The sequence below is a fragment of the Corythoichthys intestinalis genome, chromosome 19 (assembly GCF_030265065.1).
Source record: "Corythoichthys intestinalis isolate RoL2023-P3 chromosome 19, ASM3026506v1, whole genome shotgun sequence".
Classification (NCBI taxonomy): domain Eukaryota; kingdom Metazoa; phylum Chordata; class Actinopteri; order Syngnathiformes; family Syngnathidae; genus Corythoichthys; species Corythoichthys intestinalis.
The window spans coordinates 10,876,009-10,890,679 of NC_080413.1; the positions used below are offsets into that span (position 1 = coordinate 10,876,009).

Genomic DNA, 14,671 nt, shown 5'->3' on the forward strand with positions numbered 1-14,671 from the left:
AAGCTCTATGTAAATAACCGCTAGCTTGCAGTTGCGCTGAATCTACATGCTTATGCTGTTGAAAAAAATCATCACAACAAACCTGTTTTTATTCACGTCTTTGCTGTCTTTTTTCTTTATCTTCTCGGTCCCGGAGGGCTTTTGTCTTTTCATGAAGTTGACTTGTTACTGTAATGTCGCTCAGTTGCGGAGGCTAAAAGTAGCACCTTCAGGTAGCTCGCTGCTCTGCTGGGTGGCGAGTGAGACTAGGGTCTGTAGTGAAATTATCGCATCACAGGAAAACAAACGGGCAGAAGGCACACTAGAAAAATGATTTAATTATTATTTAAAGACTTATTATGAACGGTTTTGTTGTTCTTTTGTTTTATTGTTTGTATAATGTCTTTAGTACTGCTATCATCAAATATGATTTGAATATTTTTCTTAACGCCTTTATGGACACTGGTGCGCCCTTAGGCGGTTGCCTAAATCGCTTTATGGACGGCACGGGTCTGCTCCAGTTGATTTTATTGATTTTTGTTTTTTTTTCATTTACGCAGGTCAGATCTCTTTGGAGGGCTTCGCTAGGTATCTGAACGGCGAGGAGAACAGCATTATTCCCCCAGAAAAACTGGACCAGAGTGAAGACATGACCTTTCCCCTCTCACACTATTTCATCAACTCTTCACACAACACTTACCTCACAGGTAAACGAACAACCCCCTTGCCACAAACGCATTCCCCAACCCCAAACACGCACATCCTCATTGTTATTCATGAACCTATTTTTGCTGTTCCTTGTAACTTGCATGAAATGCTGAAATCACCATGTTAAGACTTTTCCCTTTAATGATTCAATTTCATTGTTGGATGGACTCTTATGAAGTGGCTTTCTCTGATGGGAGTTCACTGAATTCCAGTAATGGGCAAACAAATGGGGAAATGAGAAAGCTGTTGAATCTCTTCCTGTATGACTCTAATGTTACATTAGGAGATGGTTGGTTGGGTTGCATTTCAACTTAGCAGCTTTCTGAGCGTCCAGTCATCGAGTTAAAGTCGTAACGTTATCAGTCTTGGCTAGCTAGCGATGCCACAGATGAGAAAGCTGCTAAATTCAGATTTAACTTCATGTTTTCCTCGTTTAAATTACAACATGCGGTTGGTTTATATTTCAAATAAGAGTACATATAACATATATAACCATATGACATCGTATCTGAACAATTTGGAACTTCTCATATGTCTGCATAAAATCGCCATCAAATGTGATCTGATCTTTGTCAAAATCACACAGATGAAAAAAAACAGTGTCTGCTTTAACTAAAACCACCTGAACATCTATAGGTTTTCATATTTTAATGAGGATAGTTTGCAAACAATGACAGAAGGGGGAAAATAAGTAAGTGAATCATCACATTTAATATTTTGTGCCCCCTCCTTTGGCAGCAATAACTTCAACCAGATGCTTCCTGTAGCTGCAGATCTGGCATATCGATTAGGACTAATCTTGGCCCATTCTTCTCTACAAAACTGCTGTAGTTCAGTCAGATTCCTAGGATGTCTTGCATGAATCGCTGTCTTTAGGTCATGCCACAGCATCTCAATGGGGTTCAAGTCTGGACTTTGACTTGGCCACTCCAGAACATGTATTTTGTTCTTCTGAAACTATTCTGAAGTTGATTTACTTCTGTGTTTTGGATCATTGTGTTGTTGTAGCATCCATTCTCTTTTTAGCTTCAACTGACTGACAGTCTTAGGTTTCCTGCAAAACATCCTGATAAACTTTTGTATTCATTCTTCCATTAATGATTGCAAGTTGTCCAGGCCCTTGAGGCAGCAAAACAGCCCCAAATCATGATGCTACCTCCACAATGCTTCACAGTGGAGATGTTGGTGAGCTGTTCCATTTTTCCTCCACACATGACGTTGTGTGTTACTCCCAAACAATTAGTTTGGTTTCATCACTCCACAAAATATTTTTCCAAAACGTCTGTGGAGTGTCCAAATGCCTTTTTGCGAATATTAAACGAGCAACCAAGTTTTTTTTAGACAGCAGTGGCTTCCTCCGTGAAGTCCTTCCATGAACACAATTCTGGGCTATAGTTTTACGTATCGTTGATGTGTGCACAGAGATATTGGACTGTGCCAGTAATTTTTGTAAGTCCTTAGCAGACTCTGATGTTTTTTTGTTTTTTTTTTACCTCTCTGAGTATTCTGCGCTGAACTCTTGGCGTCATCTTTGGTTGAGGGCCACTTCTTGGGAAAGAAGCAACAGTGCCATAATCTGTCAATTTGTAGACAACTTCTCTGACTGTCGATTGATGAACATTCAGACTTTTACAGATGGTTTTTTATCCTTTCCCAGCTTTATACAAATCAACAATCCTTGATCGCAGGTCTTCGAACAGCTCTTTTGACCGAGCCTTGATGCACATCAGACAATGCTTCTCATCAAGACATTTCTTACTAGATATGTGTCTAATAGTGTGAAGGGCAGCTTTAAACCACTCATCAGTGATTGGGCACACACCCGACTTAAAATGTTTGGTAAAAATTGGTTTCAATTGCTCTTGAATTCTTCTTAGGCAGAGGGTTCACTTACTTATTTTCCCCATCTGTCATTGTTTGCATTGTATCCTCATTAAAAAATGAAAAACTATAGATGTTTGGGTGGTTTTAGTTAAAGCAGACACTGTATTTTCATCTGTGTGATTTTGACAGAGATCAGAAGATGGTGATTTTATGCAGAAATGTGAGAAATTCCAAAAGGTTCAGATACTTTTTCATACCACTGTAGTACTCACTCGCTATTTTGTTAGCATTAGCGAACAGTCGTGGGTAGTAACGCGTCAAATTTACTCCGTGACATTTACTTGAGGTGCATAGAAATACTAACTAAATAATTTGTCAACGACCCCAATCTGGCCTCTGCCACTTGACTAAATTGAATAGAGATTTGCGTATGTCGCCCTCAAGTTGTTGGCCGCCATTAATGGGGTGTTTGCACACCTAGAGCAGCCCAGCGTCAGTAGATGTAAACAGTAATAATAGCTGCCGTTGGCTGTGTGCTGCGGGCGGCAACGTCTTTGGACAGCTTTTTTACGGGGAAGAGGCCACCTGTTGAACCAGAAGAGGAGCCTACAACCAAGTCCATTCTGCATAATATATGGCTATAAGCTAGCAGGTTGGGAACCACCAGGCTACAGTACATAATAATAAGTGTTCATATAGATGAAGTTGTGCTGAGACAAAAAAATAGACATTGTTAGCTGTTACTCACAATTTTATTCATTACGTGAGTATTCTTTTCAACTAATACTTTTTTACTTGTACCTGAATAAATTTTTGGATGACTACTTTTTCTTGAGTAATATTATTTAGAAGTAACGCTCCTCTTACTAGCCAGACCGCACACTAAGACAGATAGCTAGTGTCTTATTACAGACTCTTGACTTAGATGCTATTTATTTATCACGACAGCAGCCTGAAAAAATACTAACCAGCAGTTTTTTTGTATTTTTTACACGTAGCGGGACAGCTGGCAGGAAACTCGTCGGTTGAGATGTACAAGCAGGTTCTTCTCTCGGGCTGCCGCTGCATCGAACTGGACTGCTGGAAGGGACGCACCACTGAAGAAGAACCCGTCATCACTCACGGCTTCACTATGACCACAGAAGTCTCCTTTAAGGTACTATTCAGACAAACAAAAGTTTTTATACGTCAGAAAGACGGCGAGTAAATTTATTAGTGAACTTGTATGCTTTAATGTGTGTAGGAGGTTATCGAGGCCATCGCAGAGTGTGCCTTCAAGACGTCGCCCTTTCCCGTCATCTTGTCTTTCGAGAACCACGTTGACTCGTAAGTCTGGTTAAGATAGCTAAATACATAAAAGTTATTATTAAAGTTAGGATTAAAGTATGGACCATCTTAGGAACTAAAGTGGTACTTCGACATACAAATTTAATTTCTTCCAAGTGTGTGTCGAAATGGTTGTATGTCACAGTGTTGTTTTTGGCAAATCTTTTAATTTTCGTCTTAGTCTTTTTAGCTTTAGTCGACAATTCTCAAAATGTTTTCATATATAAACTTCAAAAGTTTTAGTCGATGAATAAATACAGTAAATATATGAAAGATTTCCAACAATTTCAAATGAACATTAAAAGTCCAGCACATAATTGTAGATTCTACAAGGAGATCAACATCTTAATGATGAATATACACACTCAGCAGGAAAACAGCACATTATTTGAGATAAATTAAAATTCACCTGGACGCCACGAACTGTATGTAAAAACTTTTGCAAGACTTTAAGAAGACACTCACCGAGTCACTGCACTAAATGCTAATGCTAACACGAACGCTATGCTAACGCTACGAGTTAGTTTAGTGTGTGATGATCACACAGCACAGACCTTTAAAGGCTAAAGCAACATGGCATAGCCAAGATAAGAAAACAAAACTTACCAAGCAGCACCTGACACATGTGTTTCACAAAGGAGCCTGGAATGGGCATACACTTAAGACTGTGTTTGTGGGCCGTGGGGGTCAGGGGAGGCGCAGCACGGCACATGAGTGACACAACCGACCACTGCTAAAATACGTGCTAACTACACATATGATAAGACTACAGTACATGACACATTGTAAACTTATGATGGCAACTGTGGCGAATTTTCGTCTCGTCGGACGACAACTGGCATCCATCTTATGATTTAATCTCCGAAGACACGTTTTTAGCTCGTCATTGTGACGTCATCGTCATGGAAAAATTGTTCGTTGACGAAATATTATTGTTATCGTCATCATTGACGAAAAAAACAGTGGCATGCCGAGATGGATTTCCCCATAAAATCACACTCAAGGTACATTTTTTGACCATTTTATAATGAAATATAGATTTTTTGACCAAAAAAAAAAAACAAAATTAATAGAACAAATATGACACTGTCATTGAACAGAGGGACAATTATTTTTGCTGCAGGCAGTATCAGCTCCTTTGCTGTTGTGCGGGTTTATTTTGCCCTGAGCAACTTGGTATGCCACCTTCTAAATCATGGGTCTCCAAACCGGTCCTCGGGGGCCGATGTGGGTCCTGGTTTTTGTTCACCTGGTCAAGCACAGACCCTTTAACCAATTTGGTTTCTACTAAAACAAGCAGCACCTGACTGCAATCAACTGATTACACTCGTAGAACACCAGATTGGTGAAAAGGTGTGGTCCTATTTTGTTGGAGTGAAATCCTGCACCCACTGCGGCCCTATGTGAAATAGTTTGGAGACCACTGTTCTAGATGCTAACAGTGCTCACTGGATTACTGACGTAACATTCGCAAAGCGGGACGATTGCAATATTTGGCACGTTTTCGCTGATAAAAATCAAGCGGCTTATCAATGTAATTGGGGTCTAATGTCTTTAAGTGACGTCTTAATTGATTTCGCTTCATGCTGGTCACTGCCAACATTTTTAGACACGGTAAAGATCCTGGTCTTTCCTCGTCTCCCACTCTACTAGTAGTTGGTTTCACTAATAGTGTAACCAAACGCTACATACGTTTAATCTTATTTTCTCATCTTCGCTCTTCTTATCTCCTGCTTTTTGAGGTATGCTCTTGTTTTGTTCAAAAATACTGCACACACTCTGAAAATGAGAGCGCCACTGCCACCTACTGAGTGGATGTGCAATTACACTTTATTCTAGAACAGGAAAAAAAGGATATTTCCCGAGGTCACATAAGCCCCCCTCATAAGAAAATCTGACTTGCTGCCATGTTGTGGTAAAACAATGAAATTGCGACGCTGCTAAATCTTGGTATATTGAGCATTTTCGTCATATGACAGACAGATGAAGAGTTAATTTTTACGTCGTATGTCGAAAAAATCGCATGTTGATGCGTTTGTATGTCGTGGTACCACTGTATAATATACTCGGAAATCACAGACGATGTTGGTTTGAATTGTTGCATTTGTTTCAACAGAATCCCTTTGTTTTTTGACTTTCAGACCCAAACAGCAGGCTAAAATGGCTGAATACTGTCGCTCGATATTTGGCGACGCTTTGCTGACGGAACCTCTAGAGAAATATCCAGTGAGTCTCGCGCAAGCACACCCGGCACATTATTAGGCTCACCTGCAAGGCTAAATTCCAACCCAATCGCCAATTATTAATTTGCAGCAATACATGAACAAAAATAATGGGACAAAACACTCCATATTTTGATGTATACACACTTTCCCTGGCAAATAACAGTCAACTTGTGGTCGGTCTCACATAAAGAACTGATATCCACAGTTTGTGTCGCATTTGGCCAGGCGTGCTGGCACTGTTCCCCCCCGTCTGTCACACTTCAAAATGGCCTCCCGCAGAGTTGATACATTTTATGCGCGTCTGTCTTTCTGTTTACATGCCCCAGAATCTTTCACTCCCTTTGTCTCGCCGGTATCGCGCGAGGGGCTCATAGGCAGGCAGCTGGCCGCGATTATATGTTCAGACGACAAAGTACGGCACAGTGTAATCTCGGCGCCGCTTTTTCTTGGCGGCCCTTTATCAGGCTCAATTCTGTTGCCATAGTTACTGGGCCCAAGCTTGCTTTGTCCCTTTGTAACCAAACTCTCCCATCATGCCCTCACACTCCAATCCAAACATAGCATTGTGTAGAGTGATGAAATTGTGGATTTAAAATTAGGATTTCAAGTGTAAATACTAGTGTTGCACCGATATTAGAATCGGTATCATAACTGAAATGGCACTAAAATGACTGTACTGGGGAGTTCTTTGAAATAACGTGCCGATGCTGTGCACCACCAATTAGTTTTTCACCAGTCGACGTCCAATTCAGTTGAAATGGGAGGGTTGCGGCGAATGACTCACTTCCAATTGATTGGATGTCTAGCGCCGTCAATGAGAGCCAATGAGTTAAGCAGTATCAGACCAAGTCATGATGGCAATTACTATATAGTCAAGTGAGTTTGCAATAATTTAAGATTAAAAGGGGAAAATATAATGTATATACAGTGCCTTCCAAAAGTATTCGGCCCCCTTGAACCTTGCAACCTTTCGCCACATTTCAGGCTTCAAACATAAAGATATAAAATTTTAATTTTTTGTCAAGAATCAACAACAAGTGGGACACAATCGTGAAGTGGAACAAAATTTATTGGATAGTTTAAACTTTTTTAACAAATAAAAAACTGAAAAGTGGGGCGTGCAATATTATTCGGCCCCCTTGCGTTAATACTTTTTAGCGCCACCTTTTACTCCAATTACAGCTGCAAGTCGCTTGGGGTATGTTTCTATCAGTTTTGCACATCGAGAGACTGACATTCTTGCCCATTCTTCCTTGCAAAACAGCTCGAGCTCAGTGAGGTTGGATGGAGAGTGTTTGTGAACAGCAGTCTTCAGCTCTTTCCACAGATTCTCGATTGGATTCAGGTCTGGACTTTGACTTGGCAATTCTAACACCTGGATACGTTTATTTATGAACCATTCCATTGTAGATTTGGCTTTATGTTTTGGATCATTGTCCTGTTGGAAGATAAATCTCCGTCCCAGTCTCAGGTCTTGTGCAGATACCAACAGGTTTTCTTCCAGAATGTTCCTGTATTTGGCTGCATCCATCTTCCCGTCAATTTTAACCATCTTCCCTGTCCCTGCTGAAGAAAAGCAGGCCCAAACCATGATGCTGCCACCACCATGTTTGACAGTGGGGATGGTGTGTTCAGGGTGATGAGCTGTGTTGCTTTTACGCCAAACATATCGTTTTGCATTGTGGCCAAAAAGTTCAATTTTGGTTTCATCTGACCAGAGCACCTTCTTCCACATGTTTGGTGTGTCTCCCAGGTGGCTTGTGGCAAACTTTAAACGAGACTTTTTATGGATATCTTTGAGAAATGGCTTTCTTCTTGCCCTTCTTCCATAAAGGCCAGATTTGTGCAGTGTACGACTGATTGTTGTCCTATGGACAGACTCTCCCACCTCAGCTGTAGATCTCTGCAGTTCATCCAGAGTGATCATGGGCCTCTTGGCTGCATCTCTGATCAGTTTTCTCCTTGTTTGAGAAGAAAGTTTGGAAGGACGGCCGGGTCTTGGTAGATTTGCAGTGGTCTGATGCTCCTTCCATTTTAATATGATGGCTTGCACAGTGCTCCTTGAGATGTTTAAAGCTTGGGAAATGTTTTTGTATCCAAATCCGGCTTTAAACTTCTCCACAACAGTATCTCGGACCTGCCTGGTGTGTTCCTTGGTTTTCATAATGCTCTCTGCACTTTAAACAGAACCCTGAGACTATCACAGAGCAGGTGCATTTATACGGAGACTTGATTACACACAGGTGGATTCTATTTATCATCATCGGTCATTTAGGACAACATTGGATCATTCAGAGATCCTCACTGAACTTCTGGAGTGAGTTTGCTGCACTGAAAGTAAAGGGGCCGAATAATATTGCACGCCCCACTTTTCAGTTTTTTATTTGTTAAAAAAGTTTAAATTATCCAATAAATGTTGTTCCACTTCACGATTGTGTCCCACTTGTTGTTGATTCTTGACAAAAAAATTAAATTTCATATCTTTATGTTTGAAGCCTGAAATATGGCGAAAGGTTGCAAGATTCAAGGGGGCCGAATACTTTCGCAAGGCACTGTATATAAAATATTTTTTAACAATGTGTTATTGGCAATTTTGGGGGGGGAATTTTTGCTTATTGGCAGACATGAGCAAATGGCGGCGCTGCGAGACAGTAGCCACGTTTACATCCTGACTTTTATTCATACCGATTCAAATCATTCCGAATGGAAATTTCAGATCAGCTGTTTACATGTCACTTCATCTATTCCGATCAAGCGTTTACATGTGCCTGCCTTTATTCCGAAAGGACGTTTGACAACTGCCGTCTGACATGCGCAGATTAATCAAAACAAAGCGTCACGTTGCAAAACATGGAGATCGATCGTCAGAGTGCTGCTGTTTTAACTTTAACCCACTTGTTGTGTTTGTGGGGTCGTATCCGCTTCTGTTGTTTTGCTCTTTTGCCTTGTAGTAGCCGATTGTCAGTGTTTTCCACCGGTTTCTAATCTGGTCAACGCTCCGGCCTATTCCGGCTTCGTGTAACCTCTCGTGAACTTTTTTAAATAATTCACTGTTCCTCGTTTTACGTCCGTCTAAGCGAGCAATTATATTCAATTCTTATAAAGTTTGAATTAAATACAATCTTTCCGCCGGACTCCAATTAGGTGCGCTGTGCTTGGAAGCCATGTTGCAAGTGGCGTTACTTACGTCACCAAGTGACGTCACCACGTCAGTACGGAGCATGCGCAGAGAGAACGCAACCAGACACCATTCCGCTTCCCTGTTTACATGATATAATTTTACTTGTAATCGGTTTGGGAAAAGGAATATTCCACCCCTGTGAATCGGAATGAAATTCCATTCGGTTTGGGCCTGTTCATTCCGAATGAGGTGCGCCTAGCTTGAACTCGGCTTTTATGCAGGAAGCGGGTTGGACCACAGCCAAAAATAAATAAAATGAAGAAAAGTATGAGTCTGATAATGCTCGGGTTTTTTTTCTGTGCGCCAAATAAGCATTATTATTATTATCATTTATTTTTATAAGACCTTTTTTCTCTTTTTTTCCCCCAAATTACAATTGAAAAAAAATCTAATATGAATGTATATACCGTATATATACTGTGTATATATATATATCTATATATATAAATAAATATTAGGGCTGTCAAAATTATCGCGTTAACGGGCGGTAATTATTTTTTCTAATTTATCACGTGAATATATTTGACGCAATTAACGCACATGCCCCATCAAACAGATTAAAATGACAGTGTCATGTCCATTTGTTACTTGTGTTTTTTTGTGTTTTGTCACCCTCTGCTGTCGCTTGGGTGCGACTGATTTTATGGGTTTCAGCACCATCCATGAACATTGTGTAATTATTGACATCAACAATGGTGAGCTACTAGTTTATTTTTTTGTTTGAAAATTTTAGAAATTTTATGAAAACGAAAACATTAAGAGGGGTTTTAATATAAAATTTCTATAACTTGTACTAACATTTATCTTTTAAGAACTACAAGTCTTTCTATCCATGGATCGCTTTAACAGAATGTTAATAATGTTAATGCCATCTTGTTGCTTTATTGTTATAATAAACAAATACAGTACTTATGTACAGTATGTTGAATGTATATATGTGTCTTGTGTCTTATCTTTCCATTTCAACAACAATTTACTGAAAAATATGGCATATTTTACAGATGGTTTGAATTGCGATTAATTACGATTAATTCATTTTTAAGATGTAATTAACTCGTTTAAAAATTTTAATGTTTTGACAGCCCTAGTTTATTATAACAATAAATCAACAAGATGGCATTAACATTAATAACATTCTGTTAAAGCGATCTATGGATAGAAAGAATGAGCCGCACCCAAGCGCCAGCAGAGGGCGACAAAACACCAAAAAACACAATTAACAAGTTGACATTATACTGTGCTGTCATTTTAATCTGTTTGAGCGGGGCATGTGCTTTAAATGTGTCAAATATTTTAATGTGATTAATTTTAAAAATTAATTACCGCCCGTTAACGCGATACTTGCCAGCCCTAATACAGTATATGTATATATATGTATGTATATATATATATACAGTATATATATATAAACCCTATATGTACGTATTTTTAAAAAATCGTCGTCTCGGCCACCCGGGCGGTATGGTTGTTGATGAGCAAAGTTGGTTAGTGTTTTTGTGAATAATGCCTTAGGTTCCACCCATATCGATAGAAAGTTAATAAAGTTCTGGATTAAATAGGTTCAACACAAATTATTACAAAAAACTGACATTGCGACTTCTTGGGTGTTTGCGATATATACTGCGGTATTAAAACAAGAAGAATTTTCACCAGGTGACTTGAATAGGTTTAGAGTTTGTATGGACTCGACATGACCACATTGTATTCAGTCCGTTTTATCAAGGGGGTTCATCTGTGAATGATGGGGTCCAGGAGGACATGTCTCTGCATATTTGCTGCTTTTATGAAGCCAAACAAAAGTTTTACATATTCATAAAAAAAAAAAAAAAAAATGCTCGTACTGCAATGGTAGAATTGATCATGCGCACATTGCCCTGGCGATGTTTAAACAATATCTTGTGCAGGCCTAACACAAATACAGAAAAAATTGGGAAACGGGTTCCTCAAGGCTGGGAAAGTTAGCACCTCAATCTGGATCCTTCAGCAACTCCTTGTGAATAATCCATTACTTTCCACACATATTGGCAGAAAGTAAATGGAGGGTGCCATCATACCACTGTTTAGCCGATTGCAAACAAAGCGTTTTATTACGTCATCCAAACATGTCTTTTACTGCGCCCTCCTCTGTTGCCATGGCTACTAGCCCAAAGCCTGCTTTGTCCCTTTTGTCGACCGTATCCCCCTCTTTCTCCAAAGGTGTCATTGTGTGGATTGACACGGGGTCATTACGTCAGGAATTTAGTTCTGCACGTACACACTCCTTGCTTCCGTATGTTCCAGGAGGAACATCTTGTCAGAACCAAACAGAGCCTTTGAGTATTATCTCCCCTCAACAGAGGCTCTGTCAGGGGATGGCGTGAGGGCACGCGGAACGTGATGTCACCGAGTCCAATTTCTACTAGTGGGCGTGTAATTGCAAGGAGAAGGTGAAGGCAATGACGGACACGTCTTACCACCCCCGCCCTTCTTGTGCAAAGCTTATCCAATGAGATTTCCGCTCTGGACATCCTGAGCTAGTAGTTGTTAAGGGAGTGGAAGATAGGCTAATGTGGCCCGATTGGTTCAAGCTGCCTACAGTGACAATAAAGAAAAAATGCTGGTGCTACCATAAATTATCTCCACAAACGTGTCATTTACTGTTTGCAAACCACCTCTTGGGGAAAGGAATGAAAGATCGGATTTGCCATATTTGCTTGAGGTTCCCCAAGCATCTGTAGCTCGCATGGCAATATATCTGCACACACGCAAGAAGCTGTAAATTGTTGAATTTTATTCCAAACAATCAACTAGTCTTCTATTTCATTGTCAATATGCTTCATTATGAGACTCTTTTGTTTATAGGTAGTTAAAACCTTTCAAGAGAATCAGCACCACTCCACGCATTTATGCCAATACAGAGCTCTCTGTTGTTCATCGCGTCTTCTGACGTCATTCCTTTCATTCCGGGCCGATCTGCTACTTCGATTTATCAAGGCAGGCGACACAAACACATAAATTTAAAAAGTGACAGGAAATGTCAGCCTGGTACAAATACTGATAAGGACACTCAAAAAATGTGTCTGACTTTGGGTTATCAACAGATTTTCACCTTGTTTGGCTTTTTTTTTATATATATGAGGGCGTCAGGCATCTGCTTTTATTTCGAGTTTATAATCGATTACATGAGTAATTCGATTACAAAAAAGCTTGGAATCAAATTTTTCTGCTTCGAGTATTCGTTGAATTAGAGTGCCGTTGTAAAACCATAGACTCCAGCATCAGTTGACAAGATAGCTCCCACAGACATTGCGCCAAGCCTTCCCGTAGTGGGCCGACCCAGGCAGAGCTGAGTTGGCCTCAACTGTGTTAAACTCAAACACACGCTGAGTTCTAACACCAGATTTAGGTAGAAACAGGACGAAGGTTTTACTGTATACAAGCTGGCAGGAGTGTCTCAAGCAGGGGTCGCGTTAACCGAATATTTTCCGTCGTTGACCGTTTTTTTAAAACGGTGACGGAAAAAAATGAAGTCCATCTGTCATTTTGACAGGTTCCAATTCACACCCCAGACCACAGGGTGGCGAGTGAGCATATTAATTAGCTATTGTCTCTCTTGATGCATGACGTCGTTGGCCTTACTCGGAAAAATGTCAAAGCAACTGAGTGTCTGAAGTTTATTCAAAAGCCCCAAAACGACGATGGTGTTGATTAAAGAGGTGAAAAAAGAGGGACTGCACAAGCGGGCATGCAATTCAAGTCCATGCGCACCAGGAGGAAGGTGTGAGACTGCGTTCAGGCCACAGCAGGTGAACTGTTAGTTTTATTGTTACATATGTAGCTTACCTACTGGGGCCACAGTCAGCTGTTTTTGTCACTGCGGAGAAAAAGTTACATATTCATCTGCTTGATGTGTGATGGCACGGTGTGGATTCTCTGTTAAGCTTGTTCGGACAGAATATTAATTAAAAATGAATGAAAACTAAATACTATTAAATATGTCATTATTATCATTTTAAAAATTTAAGTGACGGGTAAAATTAGATTATGACCGGATTTTTATGACCCTGTCAGTCAAAATGACAGACAACGAAAAAGTCTAGCGCAACCTCTGGTCTCAAGAGTGATTTGGTTTAAGATTCAAGGTAATTATTATATTAAATAGCACCATGCATGCACTTTGAAGATTATGAAAAACAATCAATGGCTAAAATTAGTGTAAATATGGCTTGAAATAATTATGGAAAATGAACGATAACTGCCCGTTTTTTGCTTTTAACCAAGAATCTAGACAGTTTTACTTTCATATTAGGGCTGTCAAACGATTAAAATTTTTAATCGAGTTAATCACAGCTTAAAAATCGTAATTAATACAATTCAAACCATCTATAAAATATGCCATTTTTTTCTGTAAATTATTGTTAGAATGGAAATATAAGACACAAGACGGATATATACTTTTAACATACTGTACATAAGTACTGTATTTGTTTATTATAGCAATAAATCAACAAGATGACATTAACATTATTAACATTCTGTTAGAGCAATCCATGGATAGAAAGACTCGTAGTTCTTAAAAGATAAATGTTAATACAAGTTATAGAAATTTTATATTAAAACCCCTCTTAATGTTTTCGTTTTAATAAAGTTTGTACAATTTTCAATCAAAAAATATGCTAGTAGCTCGTCATTGTTGATGTCAATAATAATTATGGTGCTGAAACCCATAAAATTAATTGCACCCAAGCGCCAGCAGAGGGCGGCAAAACACCAAAAAAAACACAAGTAACAAGTGGAAATGACACTTTTCTGTCATTTTAATCTGTCTGAGTGGGGCATGTGCGTTAAATGCGTCAAATATTTTAACGTGATTAATTAAAGAAATTAATTAACGCCCGTTAACACCACAATTTTGACAGCCCTAGTTCATATAGATAGAAATTGCGCAATTTAAGCATTTATTTACAAGAATTTTCAAATTAAACAGCTCTTTGTTTCGTGACGACCGCCATGTTGGATTATAGTAACTTTTGCTCGAAATATTTACGTAAAATGAACGACAACTGCCCGTTTTTTGCTTTTAACCAAGAATCTAGACTGTTTTACGTTCATATCCATAGAAATTGTGCGATTTAAGCATTTATTTACAAGTGTTGTTAACTTAAAAAGTTCTTTGTTTCGTGACGGTCGCCATGTTGGATTATGCAATACTGTAACATTGGCTTGAAATATTTAGGTAAAATGAATGATAACTGCCTGTTTTTTTCTTTCAACCAAGAATCTAGACTTTTACATATATATCTATAAAAATTGCGTGTTTTAAGCCTTTATTTACAAGAATTTTCAACTTTAAAAGCTTTTTGTTTTGCGACGGCTGCCATGTTGGATTTTGTAAAAAAAAACGAAGTTGCTACTTCTGGAAAAATCTTATATGTTTAATATTGCTCTT

The 14,671-nt window shown here is 39.2% G+C and overlaps 1 protein-coding gene across 3 annotated transcripts in view; it reads left to right on the forward strand.

Moving 5' to 3' along the window:
* plcb1l (phospholipase C beta 1-like) overlaps positions 1-14,671 on the forward strand; it is a 480,463-nt gene that overhangs the window by 416,786 nt on the left and 49,006 nt on the right. For all 3 annotated transcript variants that reach the window (XM_057823348.1, XM_057823349.1, XM_057823350.1), the window contains 4 exons: positions 540-686; positions 3,510-3,667; positions 3,755-3,837; positions 5,979-6,063. In XM_057823348.1, the coding sequence (XP_057679331.1) occupies positions 540-686; positions 3,510-3,667; positions 3,755-3,837; positions 5,979-6,063 (473 nt within the window). The remainder of the gene's footprint in view (positions 1-539; positions 687-3,509; positions 3,668-3,754; positions 3,838-5,978; positions 6,064-14,671) is intronic.